Source organism: Symphalangus syndactylus, chromosome 12 (assembly GCF_028878055.3).
Source record: "Symphalangus syndactylus isolate Jambi chromosome 12, NHGRI_mSymSyn1-v2.1_pri, whole genome shotgun sequence".
In the NCBI taxonomy this organism is placed as follows: Eukaryota; Metazoa; Chordata; class Mammalia; order Primates; family Hylobatidae; genus Symphalangus; species Symphalangus syndactylus.
This window is the reverse complement of record NC_072441.2, coordinates 130,239,794-130,267,277: the sequence shown is the minus strand read 5'-3', so window position 1 is coordinate 130,267,277 and position 27,484 is coordinate 130,239,794. Positions and strand designations below refer to the sequence as shown.

The 27,484-nt window shown below is 51.4% G+C and overlaps 1 protein-coding gene and 1 long non-coding RNA gene across 3 annotated transcripts in view; one reads left to right on the top strand and one right to left on the bottom strand.

Moving 5' to 3' along the window:
* LOC134734573 (uncharacterized) overlaps positions 1 to 27,484 on the top strand; it is a 299,170-nt gene that overhangs the window by 255,944 nt on the left and 15,742 nt on the right. The window lies entirely within an intron of this gene.
* The window catches only part of TRABD2B (TraB domain containing 2B), a 244,057-nt gene continuing 235,111 nt past the window's right edge, over positions 18,539 to 27,484 (bottom strand). For both annotated transcript variants that reach the window (XM_055255268.1, XM_055255269.2), the window contains one exon: positions 18,539 to 19,008. In XM_055255268.1, the coding sequence (XP_055111243.1) occupies positions 18,804 to 19,008 (205 nt within the window). In that variant the 3' untranslated portion in view covers positions 18,539 to 18,803. The remainder of the gene's footprint in view (positions 19,009 to 27,484) is intronic.

Sequence of the window (27,484 nt, the reverse complement as noted above, 5' to 3'; positions counted from 1 at the left end):
CTTGCTGTTAACTGGTGGTCCACTCATATGGACCAGAAAGAAAGTTCTTTACTTCAGCCTTCAGTCATATCCTGAAGAGCATGTGTTATTTCTCTGTGGGTCCTCATGGTCCAGACAGGGATTGACACATTGCATACATCTGAGATCTGGCCAATGGGTCAGGCCCCTGAACTGAGGTTTGAAACCAGCCTCAAATTTTCCTATAATTATTTTATTTATTTATTTAGTCTATCTATCTATCAATCAATTAATCAATCAATCAATCAATCAATCATAGGGTCTCACTCTGTTGCCCAGGCTGGAGTACACAGGTGTGATCATGGCTCACTGCAGCCTCAATCTCCTAAGCTCAAGCAATCCTCCCAGCTTACCCTCCTGAGTATCTGGGACTACAGGCGCACATCAGCAACGCCTGGCTAATTTTTTATTTTTTTGTAGAGACAGGGTCTTCCCATGTTGCCCAGGCTGGTCTTGAATTCCTGGGTCTGAGTTATCCTCCTGCCATGACCTCCCAAATTGCTGGGATTACAGGTGCGAGCCACCATGCCCAGCCTAAATTTACCTATAATTATACACATTTCATAAAAATATGTAACCCTAATTTCATCACAAACAAAACTTTTCCACACTCAAAGAACAAATATTTTTTTGAGAGCTGGCTCTGGGCCAGACAGTGGAGGCACAGCAGTGGAGATGTAGAAAAGGTGTGAGCCACAGGCAGCTCCTGTTCTAGTGGTCATGGTGAATGCTGACCTCAGGCACAGAGAAATCTGCAATACGATGTCAGGTGGTGACTGGTGATACAAAGAAAACTAATATAGGAAAAAGGGTAGAGAGAGTCTTGGGGGCAATATTTTATATGAAATGACCAGGGAGGGCCTCTTTCAGAAGGTGACATTTAAGCAGAGATGTGAGAGGAAGTCAAAAAATGTCTAGGGAAGAAAGTTCTGGGCAGAAGGAACAAGTGTAAAGCCCTAACACCGGAAGATGCTAGGGATGTTTGGGGAGTGACAAGGGGACCACTGTGGTTGGCATAGAATAAGCAAGGATTAGGGGTTAGGGAATAATGTCGGGGGTAGGGAATAATGTCAGAGGAAACTGGATCCTGGCAGGCCATGGAAAGCAATGGTGATTTCATTCTAAGTCTGATGGGAAAGCAATGGCGGCTCTGAGCAGGGGAATGCTGTGATTTGATTTACATTTTAAAGGGTTTGTGAACTTGTGGAGTGTAGACTGGAGTTGGTGGCCACAATGGCAACAAGGAAACCTGCTGGGAAGCTGGAGGGATGAGGGCGGCTTGCTCAGGGTAGAAGCAGTGGGGGATGAATGTGGCCCGTTTCTGGATATATTCTGATAGTAGAAGCAAGAGGATGGAAAGGATGTAGGGGATGAGTGGGGAGAGCGATCAGGGTTGACTCCACCATGTCTTGTCTAAGAGACCAAGTAGTTAGTGGCACTACTTACTGAGGTGGGTGCTGGAGATCTGGGGGAAGACGTCACAAGTTTGGTTTTGAATATGCTGCCTGGGAGATGCTTTCTGACCTCCAAGTGCAGAGGTCTCAGTGGCAGCTGAGTGTCAGGAGAGAGGTGGTCTGGAGTGTAAGTTTGGGGTTCAGAAGAATATTTAGAACCATGAAATGGGCTAAGGTCACCGGGGGAGTGAGTGTGGACAGAGAAGAGGACTTAGACCAAAGGTGCCATTAAAAAAAAAAAAAGATCTGGCTACCTGTAAATATCATTACATTAGTCAGACTGTCATGTGCTGTAAGAGAGGGCAGGTATTGTAGTGTGTTGGAGGTCAGAGGAGGAGGAAGATTCTTTGAAAGATGGAGTTGGGCTGGGGACTGGGGGTGGTTAAGATCTGGACTCGGCAACATTTTAGGTTCCAAAAGTCAGGGCTGGGGCTGGGGCTAGGTCAGCCCCTGGCTTAGGGTAGTTGAGAAAGCACAGGTTTAGAGTCTTATGGGTCTTAATTCCCATCCTTGCAGCCACTTCGTAGGTGTGAGGTCTGGAAAAGGTGATGCACCTTCAAAAGCTCAGTGTCCATGTCTATAAAACAAGGTCAGTAGCACTGACCTCACTGGAGGAGTGCATGAGACAATTATGTACAGTGCCCTGTACGAGAACACCAGAAAAACGAGGCCCTAACATAATGGATATTAATGGGTATTAATGGATGTTTCATACCAGCCTTTTCATGTGAACTGTGAACTTGAGTGCCAAGTTTGTGAATCAAGATCTTACTTTAAGTCAGAGATATGTCACTTTTGAGAATCTTTCATGGAGAATCCTTTGATAAAATGTACCACCCCATGGTGGTGGGTGCTGGATGCTGACTTGGTTCTCTCTGGGCTCCAGAATCTGGACTCTGATGATCTACCCAGTTAAGTCACATCCACATAACAAAATTTGCAGGTTTTAAAAAAAAATTACTCAGAACTTTCATTTGGGGAGTGTTTGAGCCATACCCTAGAATGAAAATTATACACAGCTTACTATGTAATTAACACAATCATATTTAATTGCTCTGAAGTGCCCCATCAGTGGCTTCTGAGATGGGTCTCCAATACCTCCTTACAAATGAACTGGAAAGAATGATTGCCATGGTACCTGAGGGCAGAATCCCAGTGATGGTCTGGTTTGAATTCCTTTTCTCCTTGCCCCGCCTGGTGCTACTTGTGTGGCCTAATCCAGTGGCCTCGTTTCCAAATGTAGCCCGCTATTGATCCAGTTGGACTCACTGGGGCACCAAGAGAAAATAACTAATTTTTTTCCAACTCCCCCTGCCCCTTTGACTGGCTATATGGCAGACCCCTTCCCCATCCCTGGAGGGCCTCTCACGTAGATTCAATAGCTTTCCTTGTCACTGTCGGGGACACTATCTCCTTTTCATCTACAAAAAACTCTCATCTGATCAAAATCAATCTAAATTTTTCACCAAATTCAAAGTGTTTGTTTCCCCTTAGCTCAGGGAAAGCCCAAGCCTCTTGTCCCATCTGGAGGCTGCTTCTGGCTCCTGCAAGGATGGGTGGGAGGTGAAAGGAAAGGAAAGGAGGACATCGGTGCCCTCTGTGTGGAGACATCCAAATGCTGGCTCTTACCCGGATTAGGGGCTTATATGTGGGATTTTTCAGAGCCACTGTGCTCTTCCTTGGTGTGGGCAAAGCTCTCCCTGGCTGGTGTCTTCCAACCCCCTTGCAGCTTCTGCTCTGACAGTCCACTCCTCATGCCCTGAGGATGGCTGGCTTCAATCTGGCCCATCGGTTGGCTGGTTGGGAAAAGGTGAGAGGGTGGGGGCATATGAGGTTCCAAATCAGTTTTGCTATCCCTCAGCAAGTCCTGCATGAGTGGACTGGCTGCCTTCTTCTGAATGGGAACATACTATCTTCAGCTTTGGAGCCTCAGATGTGACTTCCAGATACCAGAAAAAGTTCCAAGTAATATTCTGTTATATAAGATATTAACTTTTTCAACTCAAATGCTCAACTTTTATCTTCAGCATAGAAGAATGGTTAAGTCTGCAGTTCTGGAGTCTGACACTGGCTGGGTGACCATGGGCAAGTCATTTAACCCTTCTGGATCTCAGTTTCCTGATCTGTAAAGCAGGGGCAATGGCCTTCACTCGCAAGTATGTTGTTTAGATTGATTTGTTCTTCAGGTGCCAGGTGGCATACAGCAAGCCCTCAATAAATGGAAGCCCTTATTTGTATGTTTCTGAGGAGTCCTTATTTCCTCCAACCTAGACTGGATGTCAGTGCTTCTTGCTAATCCAGGTACCGTTCTCTCCTGCCATTTGCCTGGCCTGTGTGGCTGTCTTTGATAATTAATAACACTGTATCTCGAGCATCACTATCTTATTTACATCTCACAACAACCTTGCAGGATACATATTATCATCATTCCCATTTACAGATAACAAAACTGAGATTCAGGAGGAGGTTCAGTCACTTGCACAGGGGCAAACAGCTTGTAAATAGCAGAACTGGGGTTTGCCCCCAGACCTGTCTGATCTCAAAACCTGCCTGTTCTACCACCCATTTTATCTCCTTAATTATTTGTCCTGTTTCTTTGTGCCCTCTGCCAAGAGTAACTCTTCTGCACTCTATGGACATAATAGTGGATCCTTTGAATGAAATCACTTCCTGCTTGGAGTGCACCCTGAAAATGGATCCCTCACTGCCCAGTAAAATGATACTTCCTGTGTTACATAATAACAAATTCCCAAAGCAGATTTGTAGAGGTAATATTGACTCCATCCACTTCCTATGCACGGTTATTCAAGTTATATAAAGTTGCATTCTCATGAAAAGCATCCGGTTACTGTTGGTTCAGTACCTGCCTGGTGTCCAATGCTGGATTAGCCAAGAAGGGGAAGGTGTTTTCTGATCTTAAGCCTAGAATCTATTTTGAGTATAAGACAGGTAAAAAAAATTACTGCCAACACCAAGATGTATGTAGTAAATACCTGTGAGGGGTCACCAGAAGTTAGTACCATAGGAACTTAAATGTGGGAAAAATCAAGTGGCTGGGTGGGTGGGGAGGGAGGGGTAGGGAGGAAGTCACAAAAGGCTTCCTGGAAAATCTGGAGCTGGGGCTGAGCGTTGAAGGCCAGGTAGAATGTGCAGAGGTGAAGGTGAGAAAGATAAGTTTGGTGTGTTTGCAGCAAAGGAGCAGGGGCCCAAAGAGGCAGGAGCCCAGCATGGGTGCAGAGACTCATTCTTCCAAAATAGTCTCTCTTTTACAACCATGAGCCTCTTTGCTCCCTGCGTGGGGATTTTTATGGCCCCATCCATCTGTTTGCAGTCAGCCTCAGGTTTGCTTTGAAATTCAAAAGCTGAAAGGGAAGTGTTATATTGGAGCCAGAGCAGCAGGCTGGGCAGCTTTCTCAGAGGAGGAGGAGGGAGCGGCCTCATGGAGCATTAACCACTGCAGGCAAACACCTCTTCTTGTTGGCCTGAGTCCCTGTGAAGTATGGGACCAGGAGCGCTTAAAGGGGCGGTGGATGACCAGCCAGGGAGGAGCTTCCAGCACGGGTCTGAGCTGGCGGCTTCATGCTCACCAGTAGGCAGGCCGTGAGCGTGCATGACCAAGCATGGAGATTCAGGAGACCTTCAGCTGGGGCTTTGTGCCCGCTCCGGATCCGTCCAGCCTGTGTTTATTTCTCTTTCCTGCTCTGGCAGACGGGCCTGGGCCCGCTGGGAGAGTTGGCTCAGCCCTCCCTGCCTCCTGAATTCCCTGGCCCAGCTACCACCCCCTGCATTCCTTAGGAGCCTCAGTGTCCCAGAGAGACATGATTTTTTCCATCCTCTTGAATAAAAGACTTTTAGGGACAGTCATTGATCAAATCCAAAATCCACAGTCCAGACTTCCAAGTCCTGCTCCAGACCCTCTACTTCTCTCAGTTCCACGTGCTCTAAGACCACATGCTCGCTAACATGCTTTGCCCAGCGCTTACTCTAGCACGTCTCTCCATGCCCTCCTTCTCTGTCATTCATACAGCCACCAATGGTCCACAGACCCCACCTCCCTCTTGAAAGTCCTGCTGGATGGCTCCGTCTTACCCAGCCTGTCCACGCCCCACACTCCCACGGCTGTCTTTCCTGCCTCCCCTTCTGAGTACCCCCTGAGCCCACTCTCTATGCCCCACCCACCACTTACTCTGGCTGCACCTTCATGCCTCTGCCCGAATGTGTGTGGAACGCTCCTAATGTGGATCTGGAGCTTCTCTCATGTCCTGGAGACCTTAAAGGGCCCCTTCGAAAGAGGATCAAGCTGCCAGGCTGGAAGCTGCTAAGGGCAGCAACTAGTTGTTGGGCTTTAGCATTTGATGCAAATTAATTGTTTTGAAGGGATGGCTTCAAAACTTGGGAGTTTTATTAAGAGGTTAGAGGGTAGAGAAAGATCTTGGAATCCTAACCTATCAAACTTAGAAGGCTCTTCAAAGATCATCTGCTCTAATTGCTGCACTTTTTGAATAGGGAAACTGAAGCTCAGTAAGGAGATGCCATTGGCCTAATGTTATTTATGAAGTCAGTGGCAAAGCAGGAATGGAACTCTCTTTGGGTCCTGAATTAGTCAAAATCTTCCACTCACAGCACCTGGGGTTCTTGAGCAAAGCTCGAAGCATTGTGGAAATTCAGGGGCACATGCTTCTTCCCTCTTTCAAGAACCATGATAACATGCATTGAAGTTGATTTTGCAGATATAAAGCACTTCAGGCCTGTTGTCTCAGGTCATCGCCATTACAGCTCTATAAAGTAAGTCATATTTATCTCCATTTTCCAGATAAGGCTAATAATACCAGGGTTAAGTGACACGCCCAAGGAAAAATAACCAGTAGGTAGCCAAAGAGGGTCTTGGGCTCAGGCCTGTTGCTATGTGTAATGTGTCACTCTACCTCCTATTCCTCGAAAGGTGCTCCACTCTTTTAGAAAATCATGCAGAAAAGGCTGCGGTAGAAAATAGAATAGCTCCAGGGTCCAGGGACTGGTACAACAGCTCAGGACCTTTCATTTCTCATAGTGGAAAGAAACATCTAGAGCAGGGGCTCTTTATCCTTTCAGACCCAGGGTCTCATTTTATCACAAATACTTTAAAGTGTCCCTTCTCTACTGAAATGAAACTTATGACTAATGTAACACACCTACACATATGATTTTTAAAAGTTAATTCAATGCCCTAACTATAAGGAAAAAGAAATAGTAGCTTGTAATAAAATAATATGTAATTTGGTTTGTCAACACTTGGGTACATCAACACTTGTAGACATAAGGTAATAGTCAAAGCTTGTGCCTAACTGCTGAGTCACCCTGAAAGTGACGCTAAAATACCAAGGAGTACAGCTGTGTGTCTCTCTAACACCTGGAATACACAGGCATTGTTGTTAGTAAGGTGGCACTCAAAAATAGTGAACAACTCTTGGCAAAGTTCAGAACAAAATGAAGCACATTCTTCTCTCAATATACATGGCAATTACATTCCTGTAAGATTTAGTGCACATTAAACCTTTACAAACAAATACTACATGTTTACGTAAAATGAATTCAGGTTCTAGGCTCAGATAATTACAAATGATTTTTTTTCTCCCGTAATAAATGTTTGGCAAAGCATGCAAAAATTGTGCAGGATGGGGGATAATTCTTTATGTGGGACTCTTAGCAGGTCACTAAGCGTCGCTGGCCCTTGACCACAACTACCCCCGCACCACCCCACCCCGCAACAACTGTATGAAAGCCAAAAACTCCCCGACGAATTCCCAAAGCATCCTGTGGGTGTTGATACTACCCCTGCTGAAAAACACTGATTTGGAGGTTTTCTCTGAGAAGCAGCCAGGCATGGAAGAGGGAAGGCTCAGACCTCTGTTGTACCTAGATGTTTGGATTTCTCTCAGTTTTGCTTTTGATGAACATAATTTAATACTAACCTTGGATGATACTTAGTCTTCAGACTTAAAATTAATGCAATAAATGTGGACCATGTGTCCTCTATTTTAAAGACTGTTCATCCAGGGGATGGAAAAATGCATATGACCAGGGCTTTGCATGCACAGCTTTCCCTTTATCATATTCTAAGAGTAATAAGCCATATGAAACCCATCATCTAAGACTGGATGCATACAAAGGCCGGGGCTTCAGGAGAGGTGGAAGCGTGAGCCCGGGAGACCAGGGCACGCTTCTACGCTCCTACGATGAAGCACAAATTAAGTGAGGCCTTGAATACCAGGAAGGAAGTTTTCAGGTGAAAATAGGGGGAATGAGCAGCTAGCTGTGGAGGGGACAGTGGGGATGGAGATGGAGTTGGGAAATTGCAGATATGGTCAGGGAGCCCGAGTAGCTCTCTATGGCTGGAGCATGTTTTTAGGGGAGGGGAGGAGACACACGTCTCGAGAGGTTGGTTGGGCAAACTGTAGAGGGCCTGGGAGGGAGGACTGCTGGTAGGGGAAGGGAGGGAGAGAGGAAGCAAATGCACATTCCATATTAATTTTAACTTCTTGAGGAAGGTCCCCAGTCCTATGGTAACCATCACATACTTGATGGATGCTACTCAGTGTCTGCCTCCCCCACCGAGCTGCAGGCTCTGTATTTCTCTAGTTGGGCCTGGCACCCTGCAGGCTCAGGTTTGGGATGTGGAAGGCTTTTGGACCCGAGATGAACTGGACTCTTTGGGCCAGTTCTCTGTATCTAGGTGAGCCACTGTGCTGAAGCCAGAAGTCGGGCCTGGGAGTCTGGACTCCTGGGTTGGCCTCCGACTCGCACATGCCAAGAGGCCTTGGGTGGGTCCATCTCTTGGTGGTCCCCTTATCTGTTCAGTGAGGGGCCTGAGCCCACAGAAGAATCATGTCCGCTCCAGCTCCCACGTTCCCGTCTTGTTTTGTCAGGTCACCTGTTTAGAGCCCTAGGTCACGACCTGAGCAGCACTGCCCCCTGGTGGCAGCTGCTGGATGGCAGGAGAGCCAGTATCACCTTCCAAGTCCAATCCCCCTACCAGTACCGCCTTCCAAGTCCAATCCCCCTACCAGTACCACCTTCCAAATCCAATCCCCCGACCAGTACCACCTTCCAAGTCCAAGCAGAGGTTGGCCCAAGCTTCATTGTCTGTCTTTGGGTATGGCTCCAGAGCAGAGGGGTGGGCAACTCAACAGAGTCAGTCCCTTCCCAGGGGACTCCCAGTAGTGCTTCCAGTGCCCTCCCATGACCACCCACTATCACTGAGGAAAGTCCCTGGGACCACGTGACTTCCTGGGTTATTCTGTCCCTGGGATCGGGCAAGGGACATAGGGGGAGGTGGGGCTCAGGAAATACCATCCTCCCTCATCTTCATCATCATCACCACCACAAAACTCTTGGGGTCTACGAGCACAGGCACACCTGCCTTATCCTAAGTCCTCATGGTAACTCTGTGGGGTGAGGCTATCCTCTCCCATTTTATTGATGGGAAAACTGAGATTCAATGGGAGGAGGAGATGGCCCCAGGGCATCAGGCTTTTCCTCCACCTCTATGCCACTCCTCTGTTCTTAAGCTGCCTGGGGCTTCTGCTGCCCACCGGATGGTGTCCTCATGCCTTGACCTGTGAGTCACAGCCTCTAGAGCCTGATTCCACCGACTCCAGAGTATCCCCTCTACTGCCGCTTGGAGCCTGGGCACTCTGAGGCCAGCCCTCCACCTGTGCTGCTAGTCTCTGCTGCCTGTGGGAGTGGCAGTAACAGCTAACACATGCTCTGGGCCTTGGTTTCCAAAGCTTTCTTACATCCACCATCTCATTAACACCTCACTGCAGCCTGTGCCAGAAATATTTTTATTAAACTTACTATAGAGATGAGAAAAATAAGGCTGAGAGAAGGGAGGGACTACCTGGGGCAAAGGCAGGTCCAGGACCCTGGCTCCCCCTGACCATAAGCCCAAGACCCCAACTGAGCCTTGACAACCTCTGGGACGGGGTGAAGGGTGAGAGGCTGAATGTGGGGAGACTGCCTGGCCCTGGAAGCAATTTGTGTTTTCAGGTCTCCCTGGGAGCAGGAAGATTGCTGGACCCAGGAGCTCTCTCCAGTGGCCCGTCTGTCTTGGCCGCTCAAGCCAGGCCCCAGCCTGTGCTGTGGATCTGAACCAGGCCTCCTCCCTCTTGCTGAGACCCTGCTGTGTTCTGACTCCAGCCAGTCCTGCCTCTCTCTGTTTCCACCCATGCTCGTCTGTGTTTTTCTGCCTCCCCACCCAGGCCTCTTCTCATGACTCCCTTTCATTCTCTCCCTTTCTCTCTGCCTCTCTCTTTGCTTCTCTGTTGCTGTCTCCTACTGTGTCTTCACTCTCTCTCCACCCATCTTTCTATGTGTTTTTGTCTCTTTTGCTTATCTTCTCCTTCATTCTTCATCCCCACCCTTGGTCACCATCCTGCTCAGCCCCCTTGTCCCCCTCCTGGGTCTCAGGGCAGCAGAGGTGAAGGAACACTGGGAAGGGATGTCTGGGGACCTGCAAGTCCCCAACGCTTCCTTGCCTGGGAACTTATGTCTTCAGGTTGGGAATTTTATCACTGCTTTTTTGTGGCTGATCAGGGAGGAAGAAATGAAAACTAAGAAAAACAAACAAACCAACCCAGGAACTGTTTTGCAAGCCCAGAACCAACTGATGTGAAATAGGATTTTACGAATATTTTCTGAAAATAATTTCATTTTACGATACCGTTAACAGTGGCCGGCCCAGCTCCCCTGGCTGGGGGCTGCTGAGCAGCAGCGGGAGCCCCTACCTCCTCCCCTCCCAGCCCAGCCCATCCCAGCCTTCATTCTGTCCTGCCGGCTAGGCCAGGGTGCTCCCTCTGCCGCAGCACCCCTAGAAGGTAGTTGTGAGGTGGGGGCTTTCTTGCCTGCCTCAGAGAGCCCTGCAGCTCCCAAGTTCCTTACCTCATGAAAGCCCAAGACTGGCAGGTCTAAGCTTGTTATTCCCATCTACCTGTAACCCAGCATTGCTACTGCAAAGTACCTGGTTAAGACACTCTTGGCACCCTACTCTGGGGCTGAGGTTCCAAAGCCCTACCAGAGTGCATGGGTTCCCTCGGGCTCACACATTTGTGATCTTGGCCTCGAGCTTGCAGCCTCTGCTTTACCCCACGTCTACTTGGGTGCAATCAGCCCCTTCCATGGTACCACCCCGCTCCGTCCCAAATCTTCACAGGCTGTGAGGACCTAGTGGAGACTGGCAGAGCAGATGGGGGTGGGGTTCTCATGGCCGCTGTGAAAATGACTGCTGTTGGCAGGTTTTCTCCCCATCAAGGAGATGTTCCTCCTCCTTCACTTGCTTTCCGTTTGCCTAGCTCCTGACTTCTCATCCTTCTCTCTTGATTCCTTCTGTCTCCTGCTTTCCTTTTCAGGAGTAAAATGATAAAATTCCTACCCCAGTCACAAAGAATATCTTCTCTCTACCTCCTTTGAGGTGGGAGACAGTGGTTTTCCTTCCTACCTCAAGCCCCAACAGAAGCAGTCTTTCAAAGAAAGATGCTGCTCTTTCTAAAAGGAATTTTAGTGAATACAATTTGCTCCACTTTTTGCTCTTTTTATGCAGATAAGGAGACAGAGGTCCAAGAAGGGCAGAGCTTGCCCAAGGTCACACAGCAGGCCAGCTGAGCTGGGACTGAAACCCAGCACCTGTGGTCCTCATCTCAAGAGTCTGGCTGCTGCAGGACATTGTCCGATGGTTCCTCTGAAGGGCTAGGCTGTTGAACCCTAGATGTTCAGGGACAGAAGGGTCTCAGAGAATGTAGAAGGATGGAGAGGGAATGAAGACCTGCTGCCGTACAGAGAGCAGTGTGTCAGGAGCTCTGAGGAATCCGTTGCCTCTCCCTCAGCCACCCATTCCGTCATGTCTGAGAGCCTATTTCTGGGCCACAGCCTCTCCAGGGAGTAAGTGAACTGGGGACTACAGCCCCTAAGAAAGGACAAGACCTCATTCGCTCACTGAACTTCTGGGTGGATGGATGACAGCAGCCTCCTTCCTGTGTGTGAGGGGCAGAGACGACAGGGGTCACAGCCACAGTAGGAATCCTCACACCATTGACGTCAACTCCTAAAGACCATCATCGAGAGTGGTGGGGAGTGGGGCAGGGCTTCTCTGGATCTCTGCCCAGAGTCTGGTGGGTGGGACAGAGGTCTGGGCAGGCTTCTGGACATGAAAGAGGCTCACTGTGTTGGGCCTCAGTCGCTTCCTGACTTTGTCCCCCACCTGTGAAATGCGGATGCTGGATGCATCCTTGCCCACCTCACGGGCCGCAGCCCACACCTGACATCATGGAATCGCCAGGTAAAAATGAGGAGAATAGGCCTGGACCTGGACTACTTGGGTTCCCAGCCTGGCTCCAGCATTTATAAACTGTGTCGGGTTTCTTAACCTTCCTGTGTCTCAGTTGCTTCATCTGTAGATGGAGATAAGGAAGAGCAGCCGCGTGAGTGAAATGATCTAGTATTTATAAATGCCTAGAACATTGTCTGATGCATCATAAATGCTAAACAAACGTTAGCTTCCAGTTGCATTGTTGTCACCCTACGTGCAGGTGGGGCCACTGTGTGGAGTCCATATTCCTCTTAGTAGGAACCAGAAGAACTCAGTAACCATGGGCAATAAATTGCCTCTGGTAGAAGCTTCTGGGGCTTTAGAGTAGTCCTCTTCCTCTCTAAACTTTTCAGTGACCTGTCCCTCCTTCCCCCCAATTCCAATGACTAAGTCCGTCACGGGTGAAACTTGCTGCAGGAATACCTTATGTGGATCCAGTCAGCTGACACTGGATGGTATGATGTGCTGTGATAGAACAGATATGACATGTTGTATTTGAAGTCTTCCCTTCTTTCCTCTTCGTTTACTCCATCATTCTTCCACAAGTCTCCACTATATATAGTGTCTATATGGCATACATAAACCACTGTGCTGAGGCTGACTTCACAGAGAGGCAACCCGTGGCCCTGGCATGAGGAAGCCAAGGGGCAGAGTGGGCACTGCAGATCATCTCAGCACAACCTTAAGTGCCCCGAGGAACAGCGAGCTGTAGGAACAGAGGGGAGGCATGGCTTGGGGAGCTGGGGAAGTCTCTGTGCAACAGATATCATTGGAGCTGGGTTGTGCAGGATGTGTAGGAGTTCAACAGAGCAAAGGGCGAGGCATAAAGAGGAAAGACTGGCAGTGCTGTGGGAACAGCAAATGCAGAGGTGGCGGGTGCTGAAGTGGGGGATGGAGTTAGAAAACAGTGAGGCTGGCAGTAACTCTGGAGTGTGGAATACTGGGGGAAGACTTGGCAAGAGGCGGCTTTCTTGTAGGAGGCGTGGGCAGGGACCAGATCTTAAGAGGGCCTTGTGTAATCTTTGTCAGCATCGAGAAGACGCTGAAGAATTTTCGAAGCAGGGGAGATACGTGGCCATTCTTGTTGGTTGGCAGCGCTCTCTGGCTGCCGAAGGGAGAGTGGACTGGAGGGGCCTGGCTAGGTGGCAGGGGCTCAGGTAAAAGGTCTGGACCAGGGTGGAGCAATGGGGATGAGGGAGTGTGTAGGAAGAGCTGATCGGGAAGAATCAGTAGGTTTTGGTGAGTGAGAAAGGCAAAAAAAAAAAAAAAAAAAAAAAAAAAGGGAGACTCCAAGCCTGAAACCCAGATTCGAGCTGTGTTTAAAGTCCCCGAGCAGCTACTTCTCCACATCGTTGGGCAGCTCAATCTGGCTGGGGAGAGGGTATCTGGACCTCATTTGGCATGAGGCCTCTCAAGCCATTGGGTTCCTGCTGAAACCATCCTCCCAAAGTCTGCCTGATTCTATGCATGAAAACTGGGCTCATTCCAACTCCTCTCCTCTGTGCAGGCCTCGGCCCTCCCAGCAAAGGCAATTTTCCTGAAAGTTCCCTGGCGGGAAGAGGGGAGCTGTCCCACAGAAACACTAAGCCATTGAATTCATAATATCTTTTATTAATATATTATGCTACAAAAATATTTTTGGCAAAATAACATTAATAGCATCTTTCTTTGTCTTCTATTATACTCTTAAAGAACTCTTCATGATAATTCACAGAGGTGAGGGGCAGAGGTGATAACAGAACATCATGAATACCTTTCAAATACATGCATCTGAAGCCTGTGTTGCACAGTGAATCAACTTGGGGACAAGCTCTGTGAGGCTCAGAAATGGGGCAGGGGCTCTGGCTTCCTCTGTTCTGGGCTAGAGCCTCCTTTGGCTGAATCAGCCCCCGCCCACCCCAGCCACTGGGGACCCAAGATGTCTGAGAGCCCTTTGTCCCTGGCAGCTCACCGGAAACATCTTAGACTTGGATCCCGTTCAAAGCCCACTTTCCCCACAGCAGGACTGGGATGAAGGGGGCCTTCGAGGCATGCTACTCTGTCACCTTTCCCGCCTCCACATGCTTTCAATCCCGTGGCAGCCTGTGGGTCCTGGGAAGAAAGCCAAGCACCTCATCTCCATGGAGGCCCAAGATTGTCCATGTCACCCCTGCCCTCCAGCCCTAGAACCACCCAGGCAGGAAACAAGGTCTTCATTTGACAGATGAGGAAGTGAAGGCTCAGAGAGGGACAGGAACTTGCCCAAGGTCATCCAGCAAAGTGAAGGAGTATCCAGAGTATCTCCAGAAAGGAAGAGCCCAGCTCCCACCTGGAGGAAGAGTGAGGATAGCCGATGCTCCCTGGAAAGAGCCAGGCAGGGTGTCAATCAGTTCTCGTGAACCCTTTCTTTCCTCCCCTGTGGTCAGGGAGTGGGGCAGAGCGGGAAGGAGCTCTGGGCTGGGCTGCGGGCCTGGGTTCCAGTTCAGTTCTCCTCCACCTTTCAGAAGTTCCCGGGCCCAAAGGCAGCAGGCAAGCCCAGCTGGGTCGTTGAAGGGGGCGCTGTGAGGGTGGTGGTGGTTGCAGGTGGAGTGGGGAGGCTGGACTTATTCCTGAACCTTACTGGTTTAGACAGCCAGCGGGGTGATTTTTTTTTTGGCTGCTCAGATGAATTTCTGGAAAAATAACAATGTTCACAGAACCTGATCATTGCAGAGCCAGGAGGGACCCTCAATGTCATCTACACCAGGCCCTCGCCAAAGCGTCAACTCTCCTACCACTTCTTCAGCCAGTGGGCACACTGCCCCTGCTCAAACGCCTCTCCCGATGGGAAACTTGCCACCCTCGGGGGCTCCGGGCCATCCCCAGACAGCTTTGGCTTGGTGGAAATTATTCCACTGGCGGAACTAAGGCCTGCCTCTCTCCTTCTTGTCTGCCTTCATTCCTTTCTTCCTCCCCTTCTTTCTGCTTCCTTTCCTTCCTCTTTCTCTCTCTACACATCTGTTGAGCACCACCTCTGTGTCAAATGAGGACACAAAAGCAAATTCACATGACCCCTGACATTAAGCTACAGTCCAAGAGAGGAGCAGATACACAACTAGATAGTCACAACACTGGGCAGTGGGTATTGTGATAGATGCTAAGAAAGCACAAAGGAATGGGAGGGGGCTTCCTGGAGGAGATGCTATCCGTGTTGATCCTCAATGGATGAGCAGTTACAGGGGAGAGAAGGGAGTTTCCAGGGGTAGGGAGCAGCATGTGTGAAACATCCTGTCTATTCTAGAGATGACTGCACATCACGCTGGCCAGGCACAGGGTAAGAGACATGAGAGATGTGGCTGGTCAGCAGGGTTGGGTCATGAAGGGTCTAGAGGACCCTTCATGGGTGAGGCTGAGGACTTTGGTTCTTATCTCACAGTCACTGAAAAATTATCACCAGCCCCAATTCTGTTGTCTGCCACACAGGATGCCATCAAAGCTGCAATTCCCTAGAGAACTTCTCTTGTCCTTCACAGCATTTTAAATAGACTTTCCTTTATGTAGAAGGACTTTCCCTCCTCTTTGGGATCCACTGTGACAATGGCCCTGGGCTGGAGATTAGGCAAGTGGGACAAGGGGCCTGAGCACCTAGGCTTGCCCAGGTCTAGCCGAGGCCAGGAAGTTGTAGATAACACAGTATTTAGCACGAAGAAAATATGCTTAGGGTCTTTCAATGCAAGGACAAATTTGCTCATAGACAGCACAAGGTTCCATGCTTCCTAGATCCCAGATCTTTGCCTCTCAGGGCTGGAGGCGCCCTCAGCAGCCCTTTGCAGCTCCCTGGCAGCCTGATTCTTCTCCCTCCACTGTGGATGATAGGGCTCTCCCCGTCTTCATCTGGCTGCTGGTGCATCAGACCCACCACTGGAGGAAGACCTGGGGACATGGCCATTCCGACATGCTCCAGAGAGCCCTTCATCACACAGTCAGCTTTCATGAGAGATAGAGGACCCAGGGCCACACTAACATGCTGCCCGACCTTAAGCAGATCACTTCACCTGCTGGGTCTCAGGCCTTTCATCTTTCCTGCCTGCCTCACAGTCAAACAGAAAAGTCTAAGAAGCGCACACAAACTTCTTAGAGGAACAGGAGCATTTTATGAGGCTAGGCACAAAGAACATTTCTGGAAGAAATGTCAGTAAGTGGTGGATAGATCGTGTCAAAGGTGTGGGTGGCTGCTTATGGAATGGTTGTTCTCTGGCCCAGGATGAGAGAATCCAAGTGCCCCAGCCATGCAGATTCCTGCATATATGTGCCTCAAGTCTTTTGGGTCGTAAGTCAGCAAGTTGAGTTCATTTCAGACCCTGGCCAGCTGGTGCTCCTCAGGGGTCGGTGGACTTTGGCACCAGATGTCTGACCACATTGGCTCTTGCTCTGGTGTAGGTGCCTGTCTACCCCATCAGTTAGTCCAGCCATCTTTCTTTAAACACTTGAATTAGGGGAAGGGAGAGCTTAGGATCCCCTAATATGCCCAGAGGAGGGATCTGGGAAAGACTAGGGCTGAATCTTCCTGAAGTTAAGGGCCAGGACGACGTAATCTAGCATTGCGCTGCTTGTCCCATCTTGATAAAGAGTTCCTCTGGGCCAAGGAGAGTGGTTAGATTCAGCTCCAATACAGAGCCTGGCACTGCATGTGCTCAATAATTACACGCTGCATTAATTCACCTTCTTGGCTCAGTGCCTGGCACAGATCTGGGCACACGGTCAGGTGCCTGGATTGTTTACCCAAATGCTTCATCTTTAATTAACCTCAAGCTCCATCTCAATACATCTCATGCCATACTCTGCCCCAAATAGAGAGGAATCTGGCCTGTGTGTTTCTAATTCCTTTACACTTATCTCATCCAAATAGTGCTCTGCACGATCCGTTTGATGTCCAACTTCTGAGCCTGCTTTATAAGTCAGCTAAGCCCCTTCCCGCTCAGAAATAGGAAGTCACATTTTTGCCAAGGATAAACCAACTCCAGCCTGGACTGAGGTCAAGTTCAGTTTAGAGCATGGTGCCCACGGGGCTGGCTGGGCCCTCTAAGGCAGAGCTCCGATCTCCTGCCAGGTCTCAAGCTCAAACACGTCCATCAGGGCTGAGCTGTAAAGAATTCAGCTGCCTGCCAAGATGCCCGTGGGACTCCTGACCATCCCATGAGCTGCCCAGAACTTGCCATCTCAGAAGGGAGACAGCTGCCAAGCTGGGCAAGATGGCACTGGGGCCAATTAGCTGCCATCAAGCCTACCAAGGGAAACCCACGAAGCTGTAAAGTTGGGGTGCACTGGGCTGGGAGTCAGCAGGTCCACCCGGCTGTGCAGCCTTGGAGAAGTGTCTCCTCTCTGTGGGCCTTATTATTCCTCCTACCGTTACTATTATCCATCAAGTGAAGGGTCCTTTCTGCTCTCAGGTTCCAGGACTCTGTAATTACTGAGGCACCTGCCCCGTGGGGTTTCAGGCCTGGGAGTTAGCCCACCTGGGTCCTCTGTCTCCTCAACCACCACCTTGAGGAGCCGAGGGGCTAAAGTCTCTCGGAGTCCCTGTCACCTGCCTCCCCACTTGGCTGCTCTGCCTCCCCAGGTGCCCCACAGCTGTGCCCACCTCTCAGCCTCTGATTTGCCAGGAAAACTTCTCATGGCCTCCAAGATCTGGCAAGTCAGGACATGCGACACATGGCACATGCTGTTGTCAGAGCCCTTTGGCCAGAGGGGTCAACAAAGCAGCCGGCCAAAAGGTTTCTTGGTGGAGTGAAAGCTTGTGCTGGCCCCAGTTTGGGTGAGATCTGCCTCCCTTGGGGCTTCCCTGGCAGACAGAACGTGGCAGAACAGGGAGCAGGCGGCAGGAATTGTTTTGCATCACGCTGATCTGGGGCCACATCCTGGTGGGGGATCTTCAACAAGTCCCTTCACCTCTTTGCGGGGCTCAGTTTCCTCATCTGTGAAATGGGGATAGTCACATCTCACAGAACTAGCACAGGGATAAGTGAAGCAAGTGTGCAAAGTGCTTGCCACGCTGCAGGCTTTGGACAAATGGCAGCTCTCATCACTATTAACATCATGTGAGGCCTAAGCCCCTGTCTCTAAAACTGCCCTCCTGTGCCCACTCCAGTCCCTCGGCCCAGCTCAATCCATTTAGCCAGGACTTCAACATTGAAACTTCTCCTTTAACCCAAGCTGGATTCATGACACCAGAACAGAGAGGTCTGGATTTATGTCCTCACTCTCCCACTTGCCGTGTGACCTTGGGCTACCCACCTGGTTCTCTCTGGATCTGTTTATTCATCTGTTCCGTGGGGTGGGGACTGCTTTCCTCAGCACCAGTATTCCACCCCCCACCCCACCCCACCCCACCCTAGCGTTTTGGTTGAAAACACTTACCAAGAGCTCTGGAGGGCCAGCTCATAGACACTCAGGGGTTTCAAAGTAGCAGCATTCTCTTTCCTAAATTATCTTCCCAGGCCGCGGGTGCATCCAGCAGAGGGGAGGATGGCCAATGTTCACACCTCTGGCTCCCAAATCCAGCTTCGCAAAGGCTAAGCCTGTCTGCCTGCCCCTCCCGCTGAGGGCCCCACAGTGGGAGAAGCCAAACCCAGACCCAGGAGGCTTCGGAGATCCAAGAGCAAGCCAGTCCAGAGCCACAGTCCACAGGAGGTCACTGATGTCCCAGGTTCCCCTCCCGGGCCAGCACTAGGGCTAGGGGGTTGTAACATAGGCCACATAAAAATAGTTTTATCGGTAGAATAAATACATTTTTCTTTTTTAATATGGACATGTATTTTACAAAAGAGCCCCATAGCACTATGGGAAATTAAGATCCTTCTACAAAAAAGAAGATGTAACTTGGGTACAGTAAAGCTCTAGAGTGTCTAGCCAATCCCATCTGGACTGCCCTCAAGGTGTTGGGCACCCCTGGAGGTGGTGGCAGGAGCAGTGGGGTGTGGCCGAAGACGCCTGTATCATTTCTCTGGCTTCTCCACTTGGGGTGGCCGAGGTCAGGAGGGCCCAAGGCTATGCAGCAGGAAGTGGACAGCGATGGTGGTGGCGACGGCGGGGAGGAGGCCCAGGGTGGGTGCCGAGCTGCTGGCAGGCCCTGGTGGGTCCTGCTGTTGTAGCTGGTCTGAGGGCTGGAAGGGGGGCTTGGCGGTCCCCGAGCTGTGGGTGGGCTGCAGGGGCAGCGGTGGTGGCGAGGCGGTGGTGCTGGAAAGGAGGAAGCACATGGCAGAGTGACCATCGGCAGCCTCATCCTGGGCAGAAGCCTTGGGGCTCAGATCTGATTTTTTCAGGTCTATTTTGCCTCATACAATGGAGAAGGGAACAAGGAGCTTGAGCAGGCAAACCGGGCAGCCCAGAGCCACACAACCAGCCTGGCTGAGCTCCAGAGTCCACACGGACCCCCTATGCCAGGCTCTGGGGGATGGGCCAGGCCCTGGCAGCCACAGGTTGTCACCTCTCAGCCACTCAGATGTCACCACTCGAGAGAATGGGTCCCAGGCAGAAAGAATAGTGTTTTGGGGAAATAGATCTGGGGTACCATGGGGTGGTCAGTCATCGAGGTACACAGGTGCCCTGCCTGCTGGTTGCTCTCCCCTTGCAGACCACCAAAACACGCAGAAAACAAGACAAGCAACCCCACCGCGTTCCCTGCCATCGTCATAACTACCGCTTGTTGAGCATCCATCATGAGCTCAGCAGTTTACAAGCAGTATTTCTGGTCCTCATAACAAGTCTTCAAAATGGGTCTCATTGCTCCCTTTCCATGAATGAGAAAACTGAGGCTCAGAGAGGCTGTGTGGTGGCTGGGGAGGCTACCTGGTGGTCAGGTCCCAGAGGAAAGTGGGAGTGGGACGCCATGAGGCAGGAGCCCTGGGTCTGCCTTACTTTGCACAGCTGCAGGATGTGTTTAGTGAGAGGTGCAGTCCTTCACGAATTTACAAAAACAGAATCTAGTTTCAGAAATAACAGGTGAGATTCTTGGCTCAAGAAAGCCCATGTGACAGAGAGAGATGGAAGGAGAGTCAGGGCAGGAGCCAACTGGAGGCTGACCTGAGCCCAGCACATGGTGGCCTTGGGAAGCTGGAGGCGGGGGCAGGGGGTACTCAGGGCCAGGTTACTGGCTTAGGTCCCCGAAAGAAACATATAGGAAATGGACAGGCAGAGAGAGACAGAGGCTAACACAGGGACTGGGGAGGGAGTGCCCAACTACAGAGGCCTAGCAGAGAGCTCAGGAGTCTGACAGGAGACCTGCGGACAAGAGGGACAGGCTCTGGGATAGAGAAACAGGCTGGGCCCAGAAGCAATGGCCATGCCTATCCTCGAGGAACCCTGAGCCGGCAGGAGGCAGACAGAGATGCAGATGCAGACAGAGGAACCCACAAGCCCCATCACCCAGAGGGGAGCACCGGGGGGCAGGAGGTAGATGAAGGGAAGGCCATGAGGGCCTCCTGGAAGCAGGGAGGCCACAGTCAGCCTGAAAGGCAGAGTGAATTTAGTTCCAGCATGGGGAGGGCACTCCTGGATGGTGAGAAAAGAACGTACAGAGCCCTGCCCCTGCACCACGCTCTCTGTGAAGCACGGGCCACTCCTTAACCTTTGGACCTCGTGACAACACTGGGAGGCAGGGATGACTGTTGTCCCCATTCCCATTGTACTTAGGAAGAAACTGAGGCACAAAGGGGTTAAGTGGCTTTCCTCCAGGACACAAAGCAGGGCCAGGATCTGAATGGGCACACAGTAGGTGCTCACTAGCAGATGGGTGGGCAAGAAGCTTGCCCTTCCCTTTGGGCTGGCCAGCCTAGATGGTAGGCTGTAGAAACAGGGCAGGGCAGGCTTCATGGGGTCTGCAGCTTGCGTGCCTTCCTGCCACGCTTCCCACTGCTTGCCCCCCCCCTCGACAGGCTGCCCTGGGTCACTCTGGGCTGCATTTCCTCGGGCTAGGCTGTGAGGTCCTAACAGCTGGCCATAATCACAGTGGTGAGAGCCTGTAATCATCACCACCAGAACTCAATCCAGGCCACCGCCTGGCCAGACGCCTCTCACACAGCCCTGGCTCAGCCTCAGCTAGGCCGGGTGGGCAGGGGAGGGAACCCAGGGCCACCAAGCACATCCTGACTCCACATGGGCTCTTGGCTTGGGAGCAGCTGTCCAAACGGCCTCTGGCACTCTGTCCTGGCTTGATGTACGTCATTAAAGAGAGGGGTCCTCACTCAATGCCCCGTCCCTCTCTCCCTCTACTCTCTTCTGGTGATGCTCTGGCCTTCAGCACGCCCTGCAGCTTGCATAAGGTTCCTTTCAACCTGGTGTGATGTGCCATGATCTTCTGTCTTTAGAGAGACTCCAGGGAACTATCAGGAGGGGAGGGAGCAAACTCTTCTTCCACCCAGAGGATGCAGGCATGGCGTTTCTGAGTAGTGTGTGTGTGGAACGGCGGGGGGGGGGGCAAGTGGCTTCCAATGTCCCTTACCCACAGAATGGAGCATGTTGTGCCTCCCACCCCGTGCTAGCCTGATCTGGCCTGACTGCCCTCCCCTTTCATGGTTCTCTCAACACATACCACCCTCTCCATCACACCTACAGTCTTGCTGCCATTTTCCTATTCACCTTTGAAGGCCAGACTCAATGGCCTTCCCCTGGAGGCCTTCTTTGATCTGCCTTCTATCCCTCAATGCCACCTGGGGCAGTTAAGGCTTCCCCCAAACCTTGTACATTTCTCACTGACCTCTCTGTGTTGTAGATCTCCATTTATTATATGTGGTTTGCACGGGTTTCTATATGTAACGTGCTTCGAACAGTGCCTGGCACACAAGAAGTGCTAGATGAGGTTGGCTCTTTTTAGCATCATTATTAATATTTTTGTGTCTGTGTCTCTCCTAATAATAACACCTTCCACTTACAGAGCACTTACAGTGGCTGGCAGACATTGCTTGGTGCTAGACAAGTGTTATGTTATTATTATTCCCCTTTCTAAGGTGTGGAAACTGAGCTTGAAGGACTTCAGATTTCTTGCAAGAGACAGTGTCTCCCCAGCCTGAGATAGGCCAAGGAGCTGGCCCTGACTGAACAGATGAGCAAACCCCTGATGGAGGGCCCATGAGCGAAGCGTGGGTGCTTCCGGCTGAGAGCTCTCAAACCCGCAGATGGAGGCTTGCCAGGCGGGGACACTGAGGCCTCATCTGGCCTCAGCCCCTGGAGGGGATTAGTGCCTGTGCCCGGCAGGGATCATTACCTCAGTCTCTTTCCTCCCTTTTTTTCCTAATGAAAACAAAAACAAAAATAAAAAAAAGAAACCCACATACAAAACACAAGAAGTCCATAGAAACGTCCTCCTAGCTGCTGCCCCATCTTTTCAGCCTGAGGAACTGTTGGTTTGGTGGGCTGGCTTCAGGACAGCAGGCTGGTGTGCCCCTTGAGGTGCCCAGCACTGGGGCCCCCACCGTTAGAAGGCGAGACCAAGTAGGAGTTATGAATACTATGTCTCACAAGGTGCCCGAAGGCATTTTCTTTCACACTTTGAAAACCAAAGATGAAAACTCCCGCTTGGAGCCTGAGCGGGCTTTTTATTGCTTGGAAGGAGTCCCAGAGAAACGGGGCAGGACTGGTGGGCGGGTGGAGGACAAGCCCCTCCAAATGCCCCCAGCCCACCTCCTGGGCCTGACTCTGCTCACAAAGCTCAGTCCCCCAGTCCAGATCCCCACCCCTTCCTAGGCTCACAATGGGGGAAACTGTCTCATGGCAAAGTGGCCTCAAAGCCAAACCAAACACTGCAAGTGTTCCCAGGCTCCACAGATGGCTGGCACCAAGAGGCCGCATCGGCTCTGAGTCAACAGGGACCCCAAAGTGGGGAAGAGGCCCTCTGCTTGGGCAGAAGGCAGAAGCCTGGCTCTAGGCTGTAGTGCGTTCCTGGCTTGCTGTGTGACTTTGGGCAAGTGCTATCCTCTAGACCTCGGTTTCCCCATCAACACAATGAACAGGAACAGCCCCATGGACTTTAAAATGTTTCCTAGCAGCAGAAGCCAGAGCGAGATCTTAGGTAGAAGCCCGAGGCAGAAATCACAAGCCCGACGCAGAAAGCACAAGCCCGAGGCAGAAAGCAAGGCTGTGTGTGTCTGAGACGCTGTCGGTTGTCTGACCATGAGGCACCTCCAAGGGGTGGATCTCGGCACTAGAGGGTCTCTGAGAGCCATCCCAGTCTAGGTTCCGGGCATCCCAAGCCTTCTTGCCAGTACAAGGGGCTGGTGGGCTGTGCCCTGACTGACCTCCTTAGAGAGCTTCAAGGAGACACAGAGGAGACCGGATTTGGGGCACACAGGGCCTGGGTCACAGGTGGCCCTCTGCCTGGGGGTAGAGATCTCACTGCGATCACTTAGCGGAGACCCTGTTGTGATTCCAGTCTGGGCCTCAGCCTCCCTGGGCCAAGCAGGTCGGATGAGAGATCCAAAGCAACTGGTTTGCCTGCAGCTCTGGATATCTAGGACTTTGGGATATCTAGGGCTCCTCCCGCCTCCACACCTTTGTCCACATGGTCTTCTGTGCTGGGAATGCCTTCACGCCTTGCTCAGCCTCACTGGGCCATGACTGATCAATTCCATCTTGGGCACAGGGCAGACAGGCTTGTTTTCTAATAGCTTCATAGCAGCCATAGCTGGAAGGGCCTGTCTGTCCCTCAGATGGGAAACTGGGCCCAGAGAGGAAATGGGACTTACCAAGATCACTCAGGAGAACTGAGGCAGGGTGTCCGGACTGTGGCTCCGGGGCTCTTTGGTGGCACCACACTGGGAGCCATCTGTCCCTGGCCATGACATGAGACTTTTCCTCTTCCTGTCCCTCACTAGCAGTAAATGCAGTATGTGCCCAACATGTTCCTGTTAAACTGGGGGAAGTTCAGAGCACCTACCCAATGCCTCATTTAAGGGTTCAGGCCGAAGGCCCTTTCTGCTAGGGTAGGGGGCTGGTCATCTCAGACCAGAGACTCTGAAAGTCACAGGCGTCAATACGAGCTGCAACTGTTACCGAGTGTTACTGGTGGTCTGATGCCAGCTTCAAGCTTACGAGCATCATCTCACATAGTCTCTAAGCCTCAAAGCAAGTAAAAGAGAGGACTGGATTTGAACCCCATTCTGCCTGAATCTGTCTGTTTTTATTCATTGGATGATCCTGCTTCCCATTCTCGTGGGGGCATCTTCTACCTCTAATCTGATGGGGTCATCTTCTGCCTCTAATCTAATGGGGTCCTGTCCTCACCTGGAGACTCTGCCCATCTCGAACCGTCCCAGAAGGAGGCCTGGCTGTGCTATGGGGAACTGGAGCTGGAGAATCTGGAGGCAGGAGGCAGACACGGCATCTCTTCCCTTCTTTGAGAGCTCTAGCCATCTGCTCAAACTTCAGGGGAAGCTGAGACCCAGAAGGCAATGACCCTGAGGCACATGTGTCCTGCACACCCTCCCCCTGCATGGTGGAACCAAGGCTCTGCATCTGTCTTGTCACCCACCTCTATGCCCTGCTTTGGGCCATGCCTGGCACTGGGAAGGTAGTCTCTTCCCTACACCTGGCCAGCATGGCTTGCCCAAGGACTTCCAATCTAGATGGCCCAGACATTCTGCTCCCTATTTATGAAACTCCCCTTCCTCTCCCATGTCAGCTGTGGACTTGGAGAATCAGAGCTGGTATGACCTCCAAAGATCCATCAAGGCCCTAACTGCACAAAAGGAGAAACTGAAGGAGTGCTACAGATCCCACACTGCACAGAAATGACCTCTACCCTGTTTCAGAGCACCCTGGTCACAGCCCTGCCCTTCCCCCAAGCCTGGCTCTCAGAGGTGGGGGTTCCCCAAGAATATTCTACCACTGCACAGCCATCTGTGGACACACGCTTCGTCTGCCCTTTCCATGGGTCCCCACAAATCATCCTGCCATGGGCTACTGCTTCTCTAAACTTCCTCCAGTGTGTGTTTACATCTCTGGTAATAAGGGGCAAGGGGGAGGCCAGCCTGTTCCAGGTGGCACCCGGGACAGGCGCTCCAGGTGCATCCCTGGCTCACTCCCTCCTTCTCACACTTGCTCCCAGCCCAACCCAGATCTGATTCTCACGGTCTCCCGGCCTAGAGTATGAGTGAAGACTCGCAGTCTGTGCTACTGTGTCAGGACAGGGGCACCCACCGGCACTGCGTGGAGGAAGGGAGGGCTTAGCTGGGCCGGGGAGAGGGGGAAGGGCAACCACATGGTGCTGGGTGATGACAGCGACCCTTAGAGTCAGGCAGGTCTGCCTGACTCTCTGCCTGGCCTTAGGCAAGTTACCTAACCTGCTGAGTCTGTTTCCTCTGGGATAAAATAGGCCTACCTTCCACAATTCTTGACAGAGAAAGGGACAGAATGGAGGCAGGTATCTGGCACAGTAGGGGAAGCTTGACAAATATCCACTGGCACCCCACTCCAAGCAGAGAGAGGAGCAGGACGAAGGTGTGGAGGTGGGACGGGGCACCTCGGGTGGCACACAGCCTGGTGAGGACAGCGGCAGCAGACCCCGAGGAAGCAGGGTGGTGGCTGAGGCGGAAAGAAGGTGAAGGCCCTGCATCTGGGCTGAGCAGCGGCGTGGGGGGCACTGTAGGACCACAGGCTGAGGAGCGGCCATGCGGGAGGGCACTTGGGGCCAGGATGACAGGTGCAAGATGAGCTGGGAGAGGTGATGGGGAGGAGGGGATGGCTCCAATGGGGTTTCGGAGGAGAAAAATGAGAAATGGGAGTAAAAGCTTCCCCAAAAATGGTTTTGTTAGAAGGACTATCAATGGGCCCCAGGTCACCCCCAGAGAGCTCTCATCTGCTTCTCTTAGAAAATTGGAAACCTGGGGACTGCAGGAGGGTGGGGCGAGTCCCCTGGGAGCAACGGAGACTGTGCCCTGCACCTAGACCTCTCAGGGAGCTCAGGGCCTGCTCCCCTAGAAGCGGCAAGAAATTTCAACAAACAGGCTGCCAGGCGGTGGTGGAAACTTTCTTCTCCAACCCAACCAGATGGAATAAAGTTAGCCAACTGCAATTTACCTGTGGGGATAGAGAAGGGGCTCCCTTCTTGCCAAAGAAAAGCTGTTTTCTTCTCCTGAAATCAGGCTCTGTGTTTCGGAGCTATGTGTTGTGAGAAGGAAGCCGTTTGGAGTCATTTGCTGAAATTTACCTTTCAGACATGGTTAGGGGCTGGAGCTCCATTGCTGGAGCTGACAGCCCAGCTTCCCGTCACCCCATGGGCTGGCCCCACCGCTGGCCAGGTCTCCTGATCACCCTGGTGTGTTGATCAGGACTCTGAGTGACCAGCCTAATTGGAACTTTTAATGGGCTGCCGGTTCCTTCACTTGCCTCAAGCCTCCTTGGCAGCCTGCAAACCCTCCCTGCCACTGACGAAAGTGGCTCTCAGTAACTCTATGCCCTCACTCCCAATTAGAAGGGGGAGGCCCATGCTGGGCACGTGACCCAAATGTGTCATAGCCAATATAGGCACAGTAATGCCTTAGGCAGGCAGGGTGATATGGTTAGGCTGTGTCTCCACCCAAATCTCATCTTGAATTGTAACTCCCATAATTCTCACGTGTTGTGGGAGGGACCTGGTGGGAGATAATTGAATCATGGGGCGGTTTCCCCCATACTATTCTTGTGGTGGTGAATAAGTCTCATGAGATCTGAAGGTTTTATAACCCCTCTCGCTTGGTTCTCATTCTCTCTTTGCCTGCTGCCATGTAAGATGTGGCTTTGCTCCTCCTTGCCTTCTGCCATGATTGTGAGGCTTCCTCAGCCATGTGGAACTGTGAGTCAATGAAACCTCTTTTCTTCATAAATTACCCAGTCTCGGGTATGTCTTTATTAGCAGCGTGAGAACAGACTAATATACAGGGCCAGGTTCTGCAGAAGTACATTTCTCAGTAACCCAAGGTTCTCTGAAACCAATGCCCAAAGGATCAATGGGCTTGACTCCTATTTGCTGGAAGTCTTTTAAAGATAGTGTGTACCCCACAGTTTATGATAAAGGGCTGGACCATGTCAACACTTTGTCATTGGCTCTGAGACCTGGCTGTAGAAGATTCATGAAGTGCAAAGTGCAAGAGGCAGCCCTTGATTCCTTGTGGTGACCCTGGTCAAACCCTCTCCGACTCGGGCCTTGGTTCACCATCTATAATGCAGAGCGTAGTCAGGGTTTCCCACAGCTGCTCAGAAGAATCTCCAGGTGTACTCGCAACTTACAGATTCCCAGGCCCTTGTCCTGCACATTCTGATACATGAGGTCTGCGGTGGGGCCTGAGAATCTGTTTATTTAACAAGTAGCCAAGGTGATTCTCTCTAGGGTTTTGGGGGAAAATCCTGGATGGTGATCTCTACGGTCCAGACACAGAGTCTGAGGCTCCCTCTCATAGAGACTCTGAGATGCAGACTGTATGACTGCTGAGCATGGCATATTCAGGGCTGGGCCACTGCAGTGGGTAGGACTCCACCCCATCACTGACAGTCCCTCCCTGGGACATTCCCTGTGCTCTAGCAACACTGTTCACTAAATATGGAGATTCCTGCCAAAAAGTGGAATCTAGGGAAACTCCTGTGTACTGAGATTGCAGGCAGAGGTTGGAAGACAGCATCCTGGTCACAGCAGGACTTTGGTGACAGACAAGCTGAGGTGGGTGGTAGAGGTGGCAGGAGGGGA